The sequence below is a fragment of the Leptidea sinapis genome, chromosome 10, assembly GCF_905404315.1.
Source record: "Leptidea sinapis chromosome 10, ilLepSina1.1, whole genome shotgun sequence".
Classification (NCBI taxonomy): domain Eukaryota; kingdom Metazoa; phylum Arthropoda; class Insecta; order Lepidoptera; family Pieridae; genus Leptidea; species Leptidea sinapis.
The window spans coordinates 7,288,297-7,307,306 of NC_066274.1; the positions used below are offsets into that span (position 1 = coordinate 7,288,297).

Here is a 19,010-nt window from a genome sequence, read left to right on the forward strand (position 1 = left end):
TAATTATAAAATTGAGTAGTAGGACTTGCAAAAAGAATAGCACATACAAGCCGTACTACTATACATTCCTCACATTTTTGTACTACATACGTATCACATACCACCAGGGACCGTAATCCTGGTCTCGTCAAATTTTCTGCTAATAAATTTATTACATGAGCAATATTTACATGCTTTGAGATCTCAAAAATGATATAAAGATTTTGATCTAAATTTCTTGGTGAAAAACGAAACTAGCTTCTCTGCGTGTTTCAAAGTATTCATACTGAAGAGATCCGTTATGTTTTGAAGATAATAAAATTGTAAATAATTATTATAATTCTTAGAGTATTCTTAGTATATATAGTTACCAATAATATCAATATTACTAGGAATTATCAAATTATCCAAATAAAAACATTGAATGCATTTTTCGACGAAAAACCAGACAATTCTCCTTTTATCCAACGGCCACTGGGACCTATTTCACGACTACGGCAACACTCACAGATCAACAGCTTCCTCAGGAGAAGAGGCTTCAGTGAATTCCAATGATGATTCATGTTATTCAAAAGTCATGACAAAGTGTTTTATCCTTTCCTCATTCAAATCAACATTAAAAATATTAGTACATTCTATTAATTTTTAATAGCTTTGTATCTACACATACCTATTACATGTAATAATAATAATATTAACACAAATTATGTTGCTTTAAACTAGGTACCTGTAGGTGCAAGACAACAATATATTTAATACAATATACTTACTAAAACATACACAAAAACTAATAAACATCCATGACTCGCAAACAAACATTCATATTAATCATATAAATGATTGCACCTACCGAGAATAGGTAATAGGTGTAAAATTAAGTGCCATTCGTAATTACTAGCTCTTATACTATAAATTACACGTCTTTGATATGCCTGCTTGTTGGGTTATTTCATATAAGTAGGTAGTGAATCGAAATTGTGTACCCTTTGAAAACAAGGTATATTTAATATTGTAATGGAAATATATTTCCGATTTATTGTAGTTTAGTTTTAGTTTAAGTTAGTCAGCAATGTTATCGAGGTCGTATCACATACCTAATACTATGAATCAAATGGTCTGTGAGGCTTTCAAACTCAAATCACAGTATTTCTTATTAATATATATATTTATTTCTCTTTAATTTCAAGTAGCATTGTTTAAACAATTTTTCTATGTATCTAGCATTGAATACCTAAAAGTTTTACATAGTAAGATGTGGATAGCGTATTTGACTACAATTTTAATAGTCTTATATGTTATTTTTTTTAGTACAGAGTAGGTAACTCTGTATGTTGTAGTTGTTTGCTCTTCCTAATTAAAAAATAAATAAATAAAATCTCTGTTAATGGCCAAATGACACAGCTTAACGTTTGATGGATCATTGCCTTTTTTTTTCATTCTGTATTGTGCGTCTTGGTAATATGTCTTTAAACAATTATCCAATGTGCTTACTGAATATGACTGTTATTGTTGCATGTTGTATTTGAGAGGCTTCTCCAGTGAGTATTCTCTCACTAATTGTCCACGAATCTTGCTGCTAGTCCCTGAATACTGTGACGTTGCAGACATTATATATAAAATATTTTATAATTAATTAAAATAAGATTGATATTTCAATACATTTCTTACTTAGGGGCTTTCAATAATCTATCTATGGAACGTTCTGATGATCTCTTTTTCAATCTATGGAATAATGTATTAGTTTTTAATAATTGTTATTTGTATGACAAATAAGAGATTATGATGATGTACTGATTTAGGATTGGTTGTTGAATAAAATAAAATCCAGTTGCAAAATAATTCTAAGTCGTATTAAAAATATCAAAGTAACCTTTACAGAAAAGGTGCTTATAGAAAGCCTATTTAAACAATTTAATATTAACAGCTACATAACCTAAATAAATTGGCAATTTAAATAGCGACTTGAAACCAATGATAAAGCGTTTTCTTAACAACTTATGCCACGCACAATAAATGTAAAAAAAAATATTAATAACCGTTAAGCAATTTTAACCTTTACATGAGTTTCACAAATAAATTGAATAGCGAGCGAAACTAATGACGGTCTTGTGGCGTGTCTGCTCGTACATATATCTAAGTAATGACTCGATTACACACATAACGCTGTAATAACAAGTAAATCGCAACGGACAGATTAGACAATATTGTCTTTGACTAATCGTCAGCACGCGTTTTAGTTTACTACGTGAAGTCACGAATATACAAAACCGTTTAAATATGTTGCAAACATAGACTTACGGCCTCACAAATAAACATGGTATAAAGTTATACAAAATGAACATGGACAAGACGAAGATCATGTCTAATGTCCATGTCGCACCTACTCCCATAACAATTGGGAACTGTACTCTCTAAATTGTCGACGAGTACCTGGGACAAACAATGCAGTTAGCCAGGTCCAATTTCGAGAAAGAGGTAACTCGTCGAATCCAACTCGGATGGGTAGCGTTCAGGAAGCTCCGTAAAATCTTCTCGCCCCAAATACCACAGTGTCTGATGTCGAAGATTTTCAACCAGTGTGTGTAGCCAGTGATGACTTAAGTGCGAACCACACATTTCCGGGTCAGGGCTATCCGAGTTCCGAGTTGTCCGTTTCAGTGTTCCCGTCAGGGACGTGCCATCAGTCACCCGTGTTCACACATATCAGTGAAATCGGTATCAGTGTAATCAGTTTCTTTCTGATACGCACACTTCACGATGTCTTTGTTTAACCAAGAAGAGTTAGCAATGATTGCAATAGCGCTAGATGAAGAAGCAGATGACCAAGAAGACCATCAGCAGGCAATAAAACGTATTTGGGTATGTGAGCTGTGGGAAGACAGAGAAACTGCAGGAGAATATCACACATTATGCCAGAAACTCACGAGACACCCTGAATATTGTTATGATTACTTCAAAATGCCAGAATCTACTTTTCACTTGCTACTACAAAAGCTACAACATGGTTTGAGAAAAAAAGATACTAACTGGAGACAATCTATATCGCCAATGAAAAGACTCGCTGTTACGTTAAGGTAAGACTAAAAATAAAATAATTTTATTTTAAATGTATTTATTTTTAGTTACTTATCAAAGGGGTTTTACACATCAAATTATATTTAAAAAGTATATGTAATTACTTAATTAAGATTGAAATTCGGAAATGTACTGTGCTAAGGTGGAGACATCTTCATGTACATTTTTGTTTTCTGTATCCTTAGAAGAATTTAGATTATTAGGAGGATTCAGAATACTCTCGGATAAAGTTTCAGTCTCTACTGATTCTCCTTGCATACTCATTGGGGCACTTGTAGATGTAGATGGACTTGGATGTGTAATTTCTGGTAATTCTTCTTGCACTTGTAAATTACGTCCTTTGCCGGCAGATGGGGTACTTGTTTCAAATATTATTTGTACATCATTTTCAACATTTCGTACTTCCATATGTCGCTCAAACATGTTTATTTCATACTTTTGTACAATATTAAATGTGTCACTCTTAGCTAAGTTTTGGTAATACGGTGTAAGATTTTTAAGAGTGGAAGCAATACCATGCAGAAACTTGTCAATAGGGTGTTCCTCTGTAGTGTTATTTTGATTTTTCTTTAATACATACTCCAACAAAGTAGCAGCAGCAGACTTTGGTTTGTCAGTTGTTTCCTGAGCAGATGCAAGAGAACTTGAAGATGCTGCTGGTGAAAGTGATCCTGTTCGATGAGATGTATGAACTGGCGATGGAATAGATATTATCACTTCTTCGTCACTTAAAACTGATGGAGACTGTGCAGAGTGTGGAGAACCACTGTTTAAATCCGTATCTAATGTACTATCTTCACTTTGAGCACTTATATTGCTAATTGTTTCTCTTTCTTGAAAATACGGCCGAAGAAATGACAACTGCTCGTGATATTTATAATGTTTTTGTGATTCACGTCTTTGGCCACTTTTCGTTGCTGTATTCTTTATGAATTTACGGTATCGATCCCGAATATTATTCCACCGCGATTTGCACACCGTTGCTGGAAAGATAATAAAACAGATAATTTAACATTTTTGTTTATTACAGATTCCTGACAACAGTAGATTCATTTAAAACAATTGCGTTCAGCTATCGAATGGGGTTTAGTACTGTGCAAGAAATTGTAACGAAAACTTGTAAATGTATAGTTGACACAATGATGAGTGAAATGGTACCTAGGCCAACATATGAGACGTGGAAATCAATAGCGGACGACTTCAATACACTTTGGAATTTTCCAAATTGCATCGGAGCTCTTGATGGAAAACATTTTAACATCCAGTCACCGCCTAACAGTGGATCACTATACTTCAACTATAAAAAAACATTCTCAGTTGTGCTTATGGCTTTAGTTGATGCCAATTATAATTTTACAATTGTCAATGTTGGTTCTTATTGAAAGAATAGTGATGGAGGAATTTTTGCTAACTCTAATCTGGGAAAAGAACTTCAAAGAAAAAACTTGTCTTTGCCTGAAGCTTCGTATCTACGAGGCAGTCCAACAACAGCTCCTTATGTTCTTGTAGGAGATGAAGCTTTCCCTCTCAAAACTTATTTAATGCGACCGTATCCAGGGACCAATTTGAGCACCGATAAGCGAATTTTCAACTATCGTTTATCTCGTGCAAGGAGGGTAGTGGAAAACACATTTAGACAGTTGACATCAAAATTCCGAATTTATAATAGACGCATTCATGCTTTGCCAAAAAATGTTGGTAATATAATACTTTCTACGTGTATTCTTCATAATTTTATTAAAAAATATGACAAAGAAACAAATTTGTTTGCAGAAGTTGCAAGCACAAACGAAACTCTTGCAGCATACGACGATTTACCGGCTGTCGGTTTAAATGCTTCAAGAGAGGCTTTTTATGTAAGGGATACGTTCAAATGTTATTTTATTTCTCCAGCTGGCGCAGTGCCTTGGCAAAACAATAGAATTTAAGTTGTTGTCCCTCAATAAAAGTGGAAAAGAAAACAACTATTTCATACAAAGTGTTAGTTGGCGCAACCCAGCCTAAAGGACTTGTTAATCAAAATCGGTTACAAAATAGATTTCCTTCTCTATCTTGCTGTGTTTCTGTTAGAGTTGGTTTTCTCTCCTGCATGCTTTGTTCGTCTGTACCAGTGAGTTCAATCAACAATACAGGGGTCGCGAAACGCTGGTTGAAAAAATTTTTAACAAAAAAAAACAGACTTCAAAAACAGTATTCCGAAACAATAGATATAATATGCACTAAAAACAATGATATTAAAATGTATAGATAGGTTACGTAGACAACATTCGGTGTTTGAAAATGATACACATGAATAATTTAACATTGCAATTGCACACTACATTACAATTACACGTCAAAGAAGGATAGTAAATGCAATTATCGCAAGCGAAAAAGAGATAACTCGAATTTGCTAATTGCTTCGTATTTGTATAGAGAAAATACAGTTATTTCATCAGATATGAATTTTTACCGTACACCGTGATTTATGCCTAAATTACGATTCATTCATGAGTTCATGTAGTAAAAGCTATAAAGTAGTAAAACTGCATTGAAATTGGGTGGGTAATGTGTCATTGATTTTATAAAAAAATATTTTAATATTGATTATAATATATAGCCACATTGATGATATTAATTATTTATATATAAAATAATAAAAAAACATACAAACACCAAAAACAAAACCGAAAGGTATCTACAGTAAGGGTCCCATTTTTACAATTTTACTAACAACGGCACCCAAAAGTTTTAAGATTACAATTATTATTTTTTGTATCTTATATTATTTATGAATGTCTTTTTGTTGAGGGTTTATTACAATAAGGTAATGGGAGAAGAAGAAAATGGTCCATTGATTCTTCTGCAGTTAGTAAGGGATATACTGAAAAAACGCAAACAACACGCATCAATATTTTGTCATTTCTGTACGTTAATCTATGATCGGCTTGGCGGCGATCGGCGTTATCATGGCAACATATTTATTTTGTTAGATAAATAATGAAATCAAATAAAATGTTATAATTCATGATTTCTTAACTGTGGTATGTAATTCTATGATTTTTTTTACTTTCTTAATTAGTGCATCTTCCCATAACACAAAACGGCATATTAATGTTGTACCTATATCAAATTGTAAGAAATTCTGTCAACAACAAACGCGTGTGTACCGTTTTCGTATCGAGAGAGCGACTACGACCAAAGTAACCAATTGACTCAATTTAGTCGATTGATTTTCGGCGCGCTAGTGACATATCTACCGCTTTTAATACTATAATATCATTGACTAAAAAGTATAAAAATAATTGCGTATCTTTAAACAACCTAATAAATTAATCTAATTCTAGTTACGATTTTTGTTATTTTTGGAATCGGTGTCGTAAATTTATCATCCACTTTGCCATACTTATGTATAGCTAGTTTAAGACTTTTATGGTTTTCTCATGGATGCCATTGTCAGAGCTGGACCAAAATACAATGGGACCACACGGGATGCACTAGCTAAGAAGAATTATCAAAATCGGTTCACCCAGTCGAAAGTTTTGGGGTAACAAACATAAAAAAAACATACCGACGAATTGAGAACCTCCTCCTTTTTTGAAGTCGGTTAAAAAATTATTACAGCCAAGCGAAACACTAAGAAAAAAGCGGTTCACTCGATTGTATGAGACGTGCAGTCATTGACAGATTGATAGGTGACGGCTATAATCTTGTGAAAAACGGAGATAGCGGAAACCCACTACGTTTTAAGCCGGATTATCCTTCGTCGCCAATCGCCATACTGTAATTACTACTATTTCAAACTTATCACTGCACGTTTCATACTAAACTAAATATCAATTTTTACTTAGGCAGTCCCGCTTCTTATTACGAAGTATTTACGTTCTCTTCGACTTATTCTTCTATACGTAACTTACTTGTTATAATTTACTTGTTAATCTATACTTAAGTAACTATTCCTGCTCTGTGGTACTATACTGCCAATTAGGTACCTACACAATTGATCTTACTGTTTGGTCAGGCTTATTAACTCTTTTACTATTTTGAAATATAACACTTTTAAAGGATTAAAACGCATGTAATTATAACGTAAAAGTTACATTTTTATTTTAGTTACTCCGACGTTTCAAAACCTTTCCAGATCTCGCTTTCAGGGGGATGTTTTACTATATTACACATCATACACATACAGCTCTCTGGCGTCCACAGTGCACCTCCATCGCGATCGGTCCTGAGCATCTCTCTTAATTTCACTTCAGGCCTTTCGGATGTCTTTCGCTTCGTCAGTGACAGTCCGCCGCCAAGTTTGCTTTGGACGGTCACGTTTGCGTTATCCTTGAGGGTTCCAGTCTAGGGCTTGCCTCGGTATATGGTTGGGATCCCTCCGGAGCCCCATTTGCGGCGTTTTATCTGTTGGTCGATTGAGACTTCATGACAGCGTTGCCAAAGATAATCGGTGGAAATTTCGTCGGGCCGAATACCGAGGATATTTCGAAGGCATCGGTTAAGGAAAACCTGAAGTTGATGAGAGATGGGCTTGGTGACCTTCCACGTCTCACACCCATACATCAATATGGTCTTCACGTTGGAGCGGAATATTTTTAGCTTAAATCAACTAAGCTCCTGCTACCTTTTTCATATCACCTTCTTATCTTCGATGCTAGATACTTTATTTCTCTTTTTATCTAGAGCATCATTCTGCCACTTTTTTAATCTTTTCTGTCTTACTTCTTAATTTGTGTCCAGCCCGTTTCGATTTTATTTTATATCTGTGATATAAGTTCGTTTTCTTATTGTTGTTAACCTAATTTTGTTTCTTAGTTTTATCCTAAGTATACTTACATGTTGATAGGTTGGAATTCATCAAAGTCAAAGTCAAATAAACTTTATTAAATTAGGCTCAAACTAAGCGTTTTTGAATCGTCACTATAAATGATAGGTTCTCAACGTGAGCGATAACGCACCCTTGTGGGCGTTTGAGACTTTCGGGGGAGCAGTAGAAGACCTAGAGAAAATTAGGGGGCATTGAGATGGCGCAGATGGGGCGTGGGTAGATTAAAAAATATAATCTGAAAAGGCAAAATAATACACGAAAATACTCTAGAAAAAAACATATTCTCAAAGTGGGCGGTGAGCAAAATAAGGTTGAGAAACTATGCTATAAATATTTCTTTTAAATTACTAAATCTAGTATATGTTCGGAAAAAGTAGAGCTCGAGAAAAGAACATACAAGAAACTCAACGGCCACTCTTTTCAATCATATTTGATTGAAAAGAGTGGCCGTTGAGTTTGAGTATTTTACAATGGCTGTAATATACATAATAAATTAGTTTGAAAGGTGCTGCAAGTAATATATGAGTCGTGTTTAAATAATATTAAATATTTCTTAAAATGTAATAAAGAATTAACAGTATAGATATAAATTATCGTATATTGGACGCATCAATCTTTAGACCTTAAATTCATTATTTGTGTAAGGATGCTTCCTGAACATGATGGTCGTGATTACTGTCATAATTTAAAATTGCATCCAAAAAATACAATGTTTTCTTAACTATAACAGGCCGACCTGGCACCACAAGCAGCACCCGTTCACTTGTTGACGCATGGACCAGCCATCCTTCCCCTCGCACAAATTTGAGGGTAGGAGACGACCTGGCACACAATGCCGCCGCAAGCAATGCCATTCAGTGAACATGACGAACCAGCCTACCAGATAGCCTACCTACACATGATAACTAAAACTTACAAAATTGATGCTTACAAAGCAAACCCACAAATGACTATATAATGCAATTACAGTGGATTCTATATAAACCAAAAGAATATATAATCTTCATGTTACATTCGATTATACAATCTTAATATAAGGAAGTATTAGGTGGCCCAGGGGCATCTATTTTCCATACTTCTTTATCCTCTATATATTATTTAATCGTATAGTAGGCTTTTTGAATAAGGCGATTCTGAATGTCTTTTTTGAATTTAGAAGGTGGCCATGTGATATTATTTGGAATCAATTTCGACTACAATTTTACTATAGTAATAGCACAATAGACATTTTTAATAGTATATATTAATTAACTCTAAAGATTGGATGCTTTGTCTTAATTCTCATGATTAATGATGCTGTCGCCGAAATCTAAACTAACTTCACTAATTTATTACTTGGGCAAATGAGACTTAACATCTAAAGTCTCACGGTGACGAGCAAGTTGTAGTACCGCTTAAAATTTATCGGTTTTTCAGGAATCCTCAACGTCCAGCTCTTCTCGTCTCTTATTCTCATAAAAAAAATGTAATGGAAGAATTAATTAATATTATTGGATATTCGCTCCATATACCGCGTAAAGACCTATATTTCGGTTTCTTTGTTGACTATTTTAAGATTCTGAATAAATTATAAATTTGTGATGTATTAAAAGTCGTACTAATAATTATCAGTAAATGTTGTCGAGTTCAATTTTATACTATCACTAGCTGACCCAGCAAACGTTGTATTGCCGATATTAAAATCGCGATACAAAAGTAACTGTTGATCGTATCTGGGTGAAAATTTGAAGTTGTATGTATTTTTAATGCTGACTCATAATCAAATTTAAAAAAAATGTCAAAAAAATTAAAAAAAAAATGGCGTGGACCACCCTTAACATTTAGGGGGATGAAAAATAGATGTTGTCCGATTCTCAGACCTACCCAATATGCACTCAAAATTTCATGAGAATCGGTCAAGCCGTTTCGAAGGAGCTTAACTACAAACAACGCGACATAAGAATTTTATATATTAGATAATTATAAACATTAAATATAAGGCCGAAGGCGGACCGTTCTTACTTTATACTTCATTCTCTATTCTGTCTATTCGATTATATTCTTCTTCGCGTCACTTGAATCTCTTTTCAATAATATATTTTAAATCTTAACGGCCAATCTTATACTTAATATTACGTTCTTATATACGGATAAGAACTCCTTGTTACAGTATCTATATGTATGAAAACTATAATATAATTCTAAATAAGTGAATTTTTAATTGATAAATCCAAAAGTGACTAATGAAATCAAAAACAACAAAACACAATTATCATTGACTGTTATCTACACCCATGCTTTAAATCCTTTAATAAAGATTCTAAAACAGTTAGCTTATTGCCAACATTAAAACACCCAATGTCCTAATAACCATTACATCATCCAAACGAGTGTTGTAATGAAATTCAGTACAACATTATATTTCCGTTTGCATAATAACACTTTTTTAATGTTAGCAGTAAGCCGTTTCAGAATGTTTTATAGAAGATACATATTATGGGTGTAGATAAAGTCTTGTGTACAACTGTTGATACACTCACGTGATATGATTACCCACATTCGTATTTTAATACCCCTTATTACACAACAATTGCATAAATAACTATTTCATAATTTCAAAACATAAGAAAAAACACTGATTTTAAATATTATGACTTATCCGCATTTAACCAATTAATAATGACGGTAATGTAAATGATAATGAAGTAGGTATATGTATATATGTACCAGGGGTAAGCTACTGACTCAAACCCGAATGAAAGATTGGTTTTTATTAAAAATAATTGAAGCTATTAGTAAGATTCGCGGTAAAACAAATATAGTTCGCGCAAACACGTTATCCTCGGCATATTTTCTCATGTTTCTAACTCAAGCGTGAAATTAGGAAACACTTTTGAGCTTTACTGTGTTGGATGAGAGTTGAATTTGTTCTCGATGGTCGGGTATAGCCTCGGGCCACGTTCGTTCTGTAGATAATTAGAAGGCGCGGCGCTGTAGAAGCTATAAAAACGGCAAATTGACCGGCGGGATAAACAGAAAGGCACAATGTGTTAGATAATAATTTCCAAATTACAGGTTACGTCGGTTTGCAAGCGAGACTGGTCGGACACTTTTTTCTCGTACACAAACCGAGGTGCTAAGGGAAGTCTAATTATTATTTGGGTATCGAAGTTTTAATGCAGCTGCTACCTGTATAAATATTTATTAATAAAATTCAAACGCCAATTTCGGTGGAATCCAATTAAAGCATTTATAAAGTTTCATCGGTATTATAAGATGTTGTTTTATTGATATCTGCGAGGTACCTACATAATAGCCTTAACTTCGAGCCGCGTTTGTTAGAGATAAGGTCATGAGGAGCCAGATATAAGGTGATTTTGGTTTCATTATTAGTTATCAGTGGGAGGCTCCATTGCACAAGAAGCCGACTAGATTATGAGGCGGCGTATAACCGCAACCTATTTCTGCCGTGAAGCATTATTTTGTTTCGGTCTGGAGGGCGCCGTAGCTACTGAAGTTACTACTACGGGCAAATGAGACTTAACATCTTATGTCTCAAGGTGACGAGCGCAACTGTAACGCCACTCAGAATTTTTGGGTTTTTCAAGAATCCTGAGCGGCACTGCATTGTAATAGGTAGGGTGTTTCAATTACCATCAGCTGAACGTCCTGCTCGACTCTTTCCTTATATTCATTAAAAAAAAAAAACCTTACGCTGAGATCTATAAGGCGTACTTAGACTTTGCTCACACTTTACTTACGATTTTTTTAAGAATTTTGCCGATTGTAATAAAACGCGAACTTTTTTTTTTATGGAATAGGAGGACAAACGAGCGTACGGGTCACCTGTTGTTAAGTGATCACCGCCGCCCACACTCTCTTGCAACACCAGAGGAATCACAAGAGCGTTTGACTTTGCATTGGGTTGTCTTAGCATTATTAATTCTGCTAATGACTATAACAACGAAATCAAAGTTTATGCCAAGCTTACACTGAATGAATTCTATGAACGAAACTATCATATAATTTGAAATAAAAACAAATATACAACTTGAAGAATGAATTGTAATTAGGTAATGTATTTTTTGAAGTGATTTTTTATAATTTTGTGGGTTTTGAGAAAATTGAGATTTTTATGTCATCTTTATACACGATACTCGCTTTTACCTGTGCCCTCGCTTACTACTTTACAAATTATATACTCACTTTACAAATAATACACATACAAACTGCTATGGTTAATACATTTTTATAAGCTACAAACTATAGAACTTTCATCACACTTCTTCATCCCTACAGAGGTTTAAATTTTATTAAGTGCCTAAATATAAAGTGTCACTGTGTTATCTTTGATAATGACGAACTTTCATACAAACTTCCACCCCCTATTTCAACCCCGCCAAGCCTTTTATTCACAATAAAAGTAAGCCTATGTCCTTTCCCAAGCTCTTGTCTATCTATCTACTAAATTTAACAAAACCGGTTAGGTGGTTCAGGCGTGAAAGAGTAACAAACAAACTGACATTCACATTTATAATATTAGTAGTGATTGCTATGAATGACAGAAAATTCTTTATTGCACTAAAATATTGTTACAGTGTACATAAGAGTTATGGTAGCACCTTACCTAGCTACTCAGCGATCTTCTTTAGGTACCTAAAGGTGTAGGACTTATTTTTATAACTTCACAAAAGGATTGCGTAGTGATGCTTGTGAAAAAATATTTTGAAGTTATACTTCTTTAGGCGAGTTATGAAAAAATTATGAGAGTGAAATTGTAATGTGTAACAAAAAAGTAACAGGTTGAAGTTGGTTCCTAAAATTTTCTGACGTTTGCGACATTCATTATTTTTTTTTTTGGTTACTTCTTGCGTTATTAGAATAGGCAAAGGGTACAAACCCGTACAGCCGTATTCCTTATTTAATAATTAATTGTCAAAGCCATCGTTGCAAGATTTTTACAATATTGTTCTTTCTAAAAACGTAGAATAGCACGAGAAATAAATAATTTTAAGGATTATTGCTTTGTTAGGCCAAAGAAGTATTACTTCTTGCGTGCATACATAAGTACGCACAACTTTTTTTTAATTGACTACTTTTTAATTCGTCTCCTGTCGAGTCTCTCACGAGTTTTTAATTACTGATACCCTTAACTCCTGTTAACGTGAGATGTAATTCGATTATGTTGAACCATTAACGCCATTCCGCATCAACAAAGTTTGTATTCAACTTTGTTTGACTAATCTCTCGAGCCGTGTCTCGATACTATTGTGTTTGGCCAATGATAAATGGTCACGCGCGGCGCTTTTCATCTCATACAGACAAAGATGCCGCGTATTTCAAACGCAAGCAATTTGTGATCTTATAACTGACAATATACGATCTATATTGTATCAGAACATAATTACAACACGACTAAATGATATGATACTAATCAAGGTAGAGAATAGCGCAGTTAATGTTTAATATCGAATGAAAGGAGCTTTCGGCGGGTAGTCATACATTTATAATGAGTTGATTCAGTTGCTTAATGGGATGAATCGTGGAAAGTAAATAGTACGTACTTGAATGCAGGTGGGGTTCTCTAACAATACAAAGTAAGTATAGCCCAACCGAATTAAATATTACAATTCCTGAAAATTGATTGAATTAGTCAATAAGTTCTATATACATATGGAAATATCATTCGCAGTCTGAGGAACGGCAAAAGTATGCTTAAAGACAAAGTAAGCACACTTTTCTCTTTAGTCGTGTCCTAATATACAAATATTGGGGTTGAGCAGGTTATCAACTGTAAAGTAGATCCTGTAGACGAAGCCACAACCTGAGAGTTGAACAAAGCATACAAGATTTTATGACGATACGTCGCTTGAACGGTTAGCACAGTTGGTTACTGCCACGGAACGCCAGAGGTTCGAGTCCCGCATCGCTCATAAAATTTTGTTTACAAATTTTATTTGTGTAAACATACAAATTTACGCCTTGATAATATGAGTGTGAGTTTTGATTAATAACGAAAAAACCTCCGACTGAACTGATCTTGTTCAGAAAAGCTGTTTCACCTGATTCCTGCCGCCGAATTCCACCTTCGCACGACACACCACAAGCTAGGATATCGTTCCCACCATCTGGGTGTGGCCTGCCTCCATAGTGCGGTTTTCAAGGAGCTTTCTTCCACATACTACAAATCTGTGGAATGAACTTCCTTGTGTGGTGTTTCCGGGACGATACGACATGGGTACCTTCAAAAAAAGCGCGTACACCTTCCTTAACGGCCGGCAACGCTCCTGTGATTCCTCTGGTGTTGCAAGAGAATCGGGGCGGCGGTGATGACTTAACAGCAGGTGACCCGTACGCTCGTTTGTCCTCCTTTTCCATACAAAAGAGAAGAAAATAGTGACAAACTGAACACACGTAAAACTTATAACAACCCTCTTTTTCGTCAGTGTTTAAACAATACTTAACTACTACTCCATTGATGTCACTGTCCAAATCGGGTTCTAAATTCAACATTGGCAGCTTAAAATGAAGAAATTTACATTGCTGCCTATTAACCAATAATATTTTAAACAACTGGAGTAAACGCAGAAATGTATAGTCGATATGTCAGTTGAAGCGTATTATGGCGTGATTATTGGCATGTTCCATATTTCGGCTTTGTTTTTGTATGACGTGAATTGTCTATATGTATAGAACGTCGCTAGAACTAGTTAAATATTATTGTTGACTAATCGAACTGAACGTGAGTTATCTCATCATCATCTTCTCTCGTGCCATAGATCGGCGAGTCAACATCCCCTGAGGAAGCCTCGAGAAGAGGCGAAAAACCTATTGAATTTGCCTAAGCAGAGCTTACACTAACCAATGATAGCGGAAGGGTCTGTGAGACCATTATCCTTAGCTGGCAACATCTGCTAGAAATTTATGGTACTTAAAATAGACTTAAAAAAGAAGACACAAGTTTCTCCTGCCACTGGTCGACGATTTCCCGAGAGATATCGTGTATATGGCATCTCCAGTGCTGTCGTCTGCATAGCAATGTGTGTTGGAGGTATCCAAAACAGTGTAGGACATAGCACACAGACTTGGGGTACTCTAGCGTTCACTGGCTTCGATTTCGGTCTTATTTTGACTTGTTTATTTTTTTGTTTTGGTATTTCTTCTTTAACTGTGTCATATCTTGTTAAGTACCTATATATTTCTAACTCTTAAAGCTTTAACACAAAAGAATGTCGAAAAGCTTATAATTAGTGATGACCTTTCCTAAAGAAACTGTGAGTGTCTAATTAGTGACGTATTGTTTTGTTGAAAGTGTTTCGGGTTAAGTTGCGGGTTAATCATTGGTTATGTGTTTGTACGCAGTCATTATCTCTTGCGGACAAATTGATGTTGACACAGACAGACAGACGCGTGTTCAAAGATTATTTCCTCGCAGAATTAACGGTCGCTCTCGGTGTGATGCTCGGTGCTAAGAGAATAAGTATCAAATTTGACAGCAACTTATAATATTAGTTACAAAGCAGTTCGTTTTTTAATTAAGATCGTTTTTGTGTGTCTGTTATTAGTTCCGTTTTTAAAAAAAAATCAAATTTCAAATTTCTATATTTGTTAATAAGATATATACAAAATTACTTATAATCTACTTATTAAAGCAATTTACAATTAAGCCTTATATAATATGTAGGTATCAGAAAACTTATTTCTACAACCCTATCTACGTGTTGAGGGATAAAACTTTATTATGCTTAAAAAACTAATACATTAGGTTTTTGGGGGAAAATCCAGGAAACTCCTGGCTATTTGCTATCACTTAACCTAACTTAAGACTACTGACTAGAGCTTAAAACTAACTTAAAACTAAGGTAAATAAATACATAGATATGTATATATATATAAATATAAGAGGGGTGTGGGGTGGCGGGGATCTCGGAAAAGGAAAGGAGAGAAAAAGGAAAGGAGGGTTTTAGTTCCGTTTTATTTAATTCAATTTAACAGTACTACAATGATCAAGTGTGAGATGGGCTTGACACTTAATGTTACATTCGATTATACAATCTTAATATAAGGAAGTATTAGGTGGCCCAGGGGCATCTATTTTCCATACTTCTTTATCCTCTATATATTATTTAATCGTATAGTAGGCTTTTTGAATAAGGCGATTCTGAATGTCTTTTTTGAATTTAGAAGGTGGCCATGTGATATTATTTGGAATCAATTTCGACTACAATTTTACTATATACTGCTTTGTCTTAATTCAAATGAGTTAACATATTGTCTCAAGGTGACGAGCGCAATTGTAGTGCAGCTCAGAATTTATGGGTTTTTCAAGAATCCTGAGCTGCACTGCATTGTAATGGGCTGGGCGGATGAATAACCATCATTGCATAGAGCATTCTGTAATTCCTCTTATTTATTAAATAAAGGGACGAGACGAGCAAGACGTTCAGCTGATGGTAATTGATATTCCCTGCCCATTACAATGCAGCCGCTCAGGATTCTTGAAAAACCCCAAAAACTGAGCGGCACTATTAGTGCGCTCGTCACCTTGAGACATAAGATGTTAAGTCTCATTTGGCCAGTAATTTCACTAGCTACTTAAGACTGAAACACAGTAATGCTTACACATTACTGGTTCACGGTAGAAATAGGCGCCGTTATGCTAACCATAATCTAGCCGGCATCCTGTGCAAAGGAGCCGCCCACTGGTACATGTTAAGTTGGTTATGAAAACAGTGTCAATTTTCATCGGTTTATGTGATAAAAGGGCATACAGCCACCTAGTTTGGCTCCAAGTTTATTTATTTTTATATATTTCTTAACAATCTACTTCTGCCATAATCTGTTAACGATTTCTTACACAATATTTGTAAATTGCCAATAACTTACTAAATATGTCTAGATTTTATTTTTTCTATGATAAGTCTGTATTATATAGTCTACAAAAACGTACACTAACATCCAAAAAGTTTTTAAGTTCTTGATTTTTTTTTATGGAATAGGAGGACAAACGAGCGTACGGGTCACCTGTTGTTAAATGATCACCGCCGCCCACAATCTCTTGCAACACCAGAGGAATCACAGAAGCGTTGCCGGCCTTTAAGGAAGGTGTACGCGCTTTTTTTCAAAGGGGTACCTTGTATGTCGTATCGTCCCGGAAACACCGCACAAGGAAGTTCATTCCACAGCTTTGTAGTACGTGGAACAAAGCTCCTTGAAAACCGCACTGTGGAGGACCGCCACACATTCAGATGGTGAATTGTGAAAAGTTTTTAAAATTATGTTTCTGAACAAGATCAAGATAGAAATAATCAATAAGTCACGTTATTTTCTTCTATTCTCCAAAGATAAAGTTTTGAATTAATTCAGCCTCTCCTGATAGTTATGGAGTAACCTGCATGTATAACTAGATTGCGTGACCAGAGGCAAGATCGAACATACAATCTTCATGGTCACTAAAATGGCATTACTTGCGGTGGTGTCGTGTGCCGGGTCATCTTCTTCCCACAAAAATCTGCGAAGGGAACGGTGGCTGGTGCATGTGTGAACTCGTGAAGGTGTGCTGCTTGTGGTGCCAGGTGGACTTGTTATAGTAAAAAATCATTGTATTTGTTGGATGTGATTACTAATTATGACAGTAATCACGACCATCAAGTTCACGAAGGATCCTTACACAAACAATGAATTCAAGCTATATAGGTTGATCCTTCCAATATAGGACAATTTATATTTTATTATTAAGCTATTGCATAGCTTCTATCGCGGGCCTTGAGCGTGGAGACCGAATCCAGAAATTCCGTAACGAAAATAACCTAACACTTACTTACTAGATGTTTATAGATATTTCACAACAGACATTACAGTTGCCGTGGAACAGTGGTTATCACGTATACTTTTTGTGCAGAAGGTCCCAGGTTCGAGCCTGGGGTACGTCTTGATTTTTTTTAATTTCTTTCTTTTTTTTATCACGTTTTTTTTATTTTTATTATTATGACAAGCATTTTTATTTAGTTTCATCTGTCCCGTTGCCTGTCTGTAATCAAATCTGTAGTTAAATTTTACTAAAAAATGATATGCAATAGCTTTACCGCGGCAGTCCCCGAGTGCCACACGTCTTTTTATTATTTTTATGAAATATTTGGTATTTAAAATGCTCTTAATTTTGAACACGATTCATATTCTGTTGGATGCAACATACGAACTAATTAGTTATGTATATTACAGACATTGTAAAATACTATTGATTGAAAAGAGTGGCCGTTCAGTTCCTCGTGTCTTCTTCTCACGAGCTCTACTTTTTCAGAACATTAATGTTACACATTAATGAACATTAATAGATTCTGTAATATTTAAAAAATATATTTATAGTGACGATTCAAAAGAGCTTAGTTTAAACCCAATTGAATAAAGTTTATTTGAATTTGAAAAAACCTGAAAATATATTTTTTCCAGAGTTTGCTTGTAGATAATTTATAAGAGATGGTTCTTTCAGAATCGCAATGTCGGTGATATATTTTTTATAAAATGTTTTTACTAATGTCGATTGCCAAAATTAATATTTGTTGTATGCACTTTGTTTTGTAAAACAGAGTGCATATTCTATAATATGAAATCTTATATTGTAATATAGGGTTGATCATACATGACATCTTTAACAAATAAATTGCGTACTAAGGACCAAAGAGGATGTAAATACTACGTAATAAGAGGCGGCACTGCCTAAGTAAAAATTGATATTTAGTTTTTGACAGAACTTTGAAATAGTAGTAATAACAGTGTGGCGATTGGCCACGAAGTATAATCCGGCTAAGTTTAAAAGCGAACAATTCCTTAAAACGTTGTGGATTTCGGCTATTTCCATTTTTTCAAGATTATAGCCGTCATCTGTCAATCTATCAATGACTGCACGTTACATACAATCGAGTGAAACGCTTTTTTCTGAGAGAGTTTCGCTACGCTAACAAACGCCAACATATTATTTTGGTGTCGTAGAGAATCTAATGATTTGTGTTTTATCTTATAATATTCTTATGTTATACCTAAGTACCGAGTACCATTAAATTTGTTAGATACCGATGTCTAGGTCACGGACGAGTAAAAAAGAAGGACTCCACGCCGTGATATAAGCAAGTGAAGCACCTCTATGCTAGTGTGTGTGCGGTTACGG

General features: G+C 34.8%; 1 protein-coding gene across 1 annotated transcript; it reads right to left on the reverse strand.

Moving 5' to 3' along the window:
- Nucleotides 1-2,947: 2,947 nt before the first annotated feature.
- LOC126966635 (uncharacterized) lies at nt 2,948-5,145 on the reverse strand. Its single transcript, XM_050810796.1, has 3 exons — nt 5,085-5,145; nt 3,273-4,037; nt 2,948-2,973 (listed from the first exon to the last, which is right to left on the reverse strand). The coding sequence occupies exons 1-3, from the start codon at nt 5,143-5,145 to the stop codon at nt 2,948-2,950; spliced, it is 852 nt and encodes a 283-aa protein (XP_050666753.1).
- Nucleotides 5,146-19,010: the final 13,865 nt, after the last annotated feature.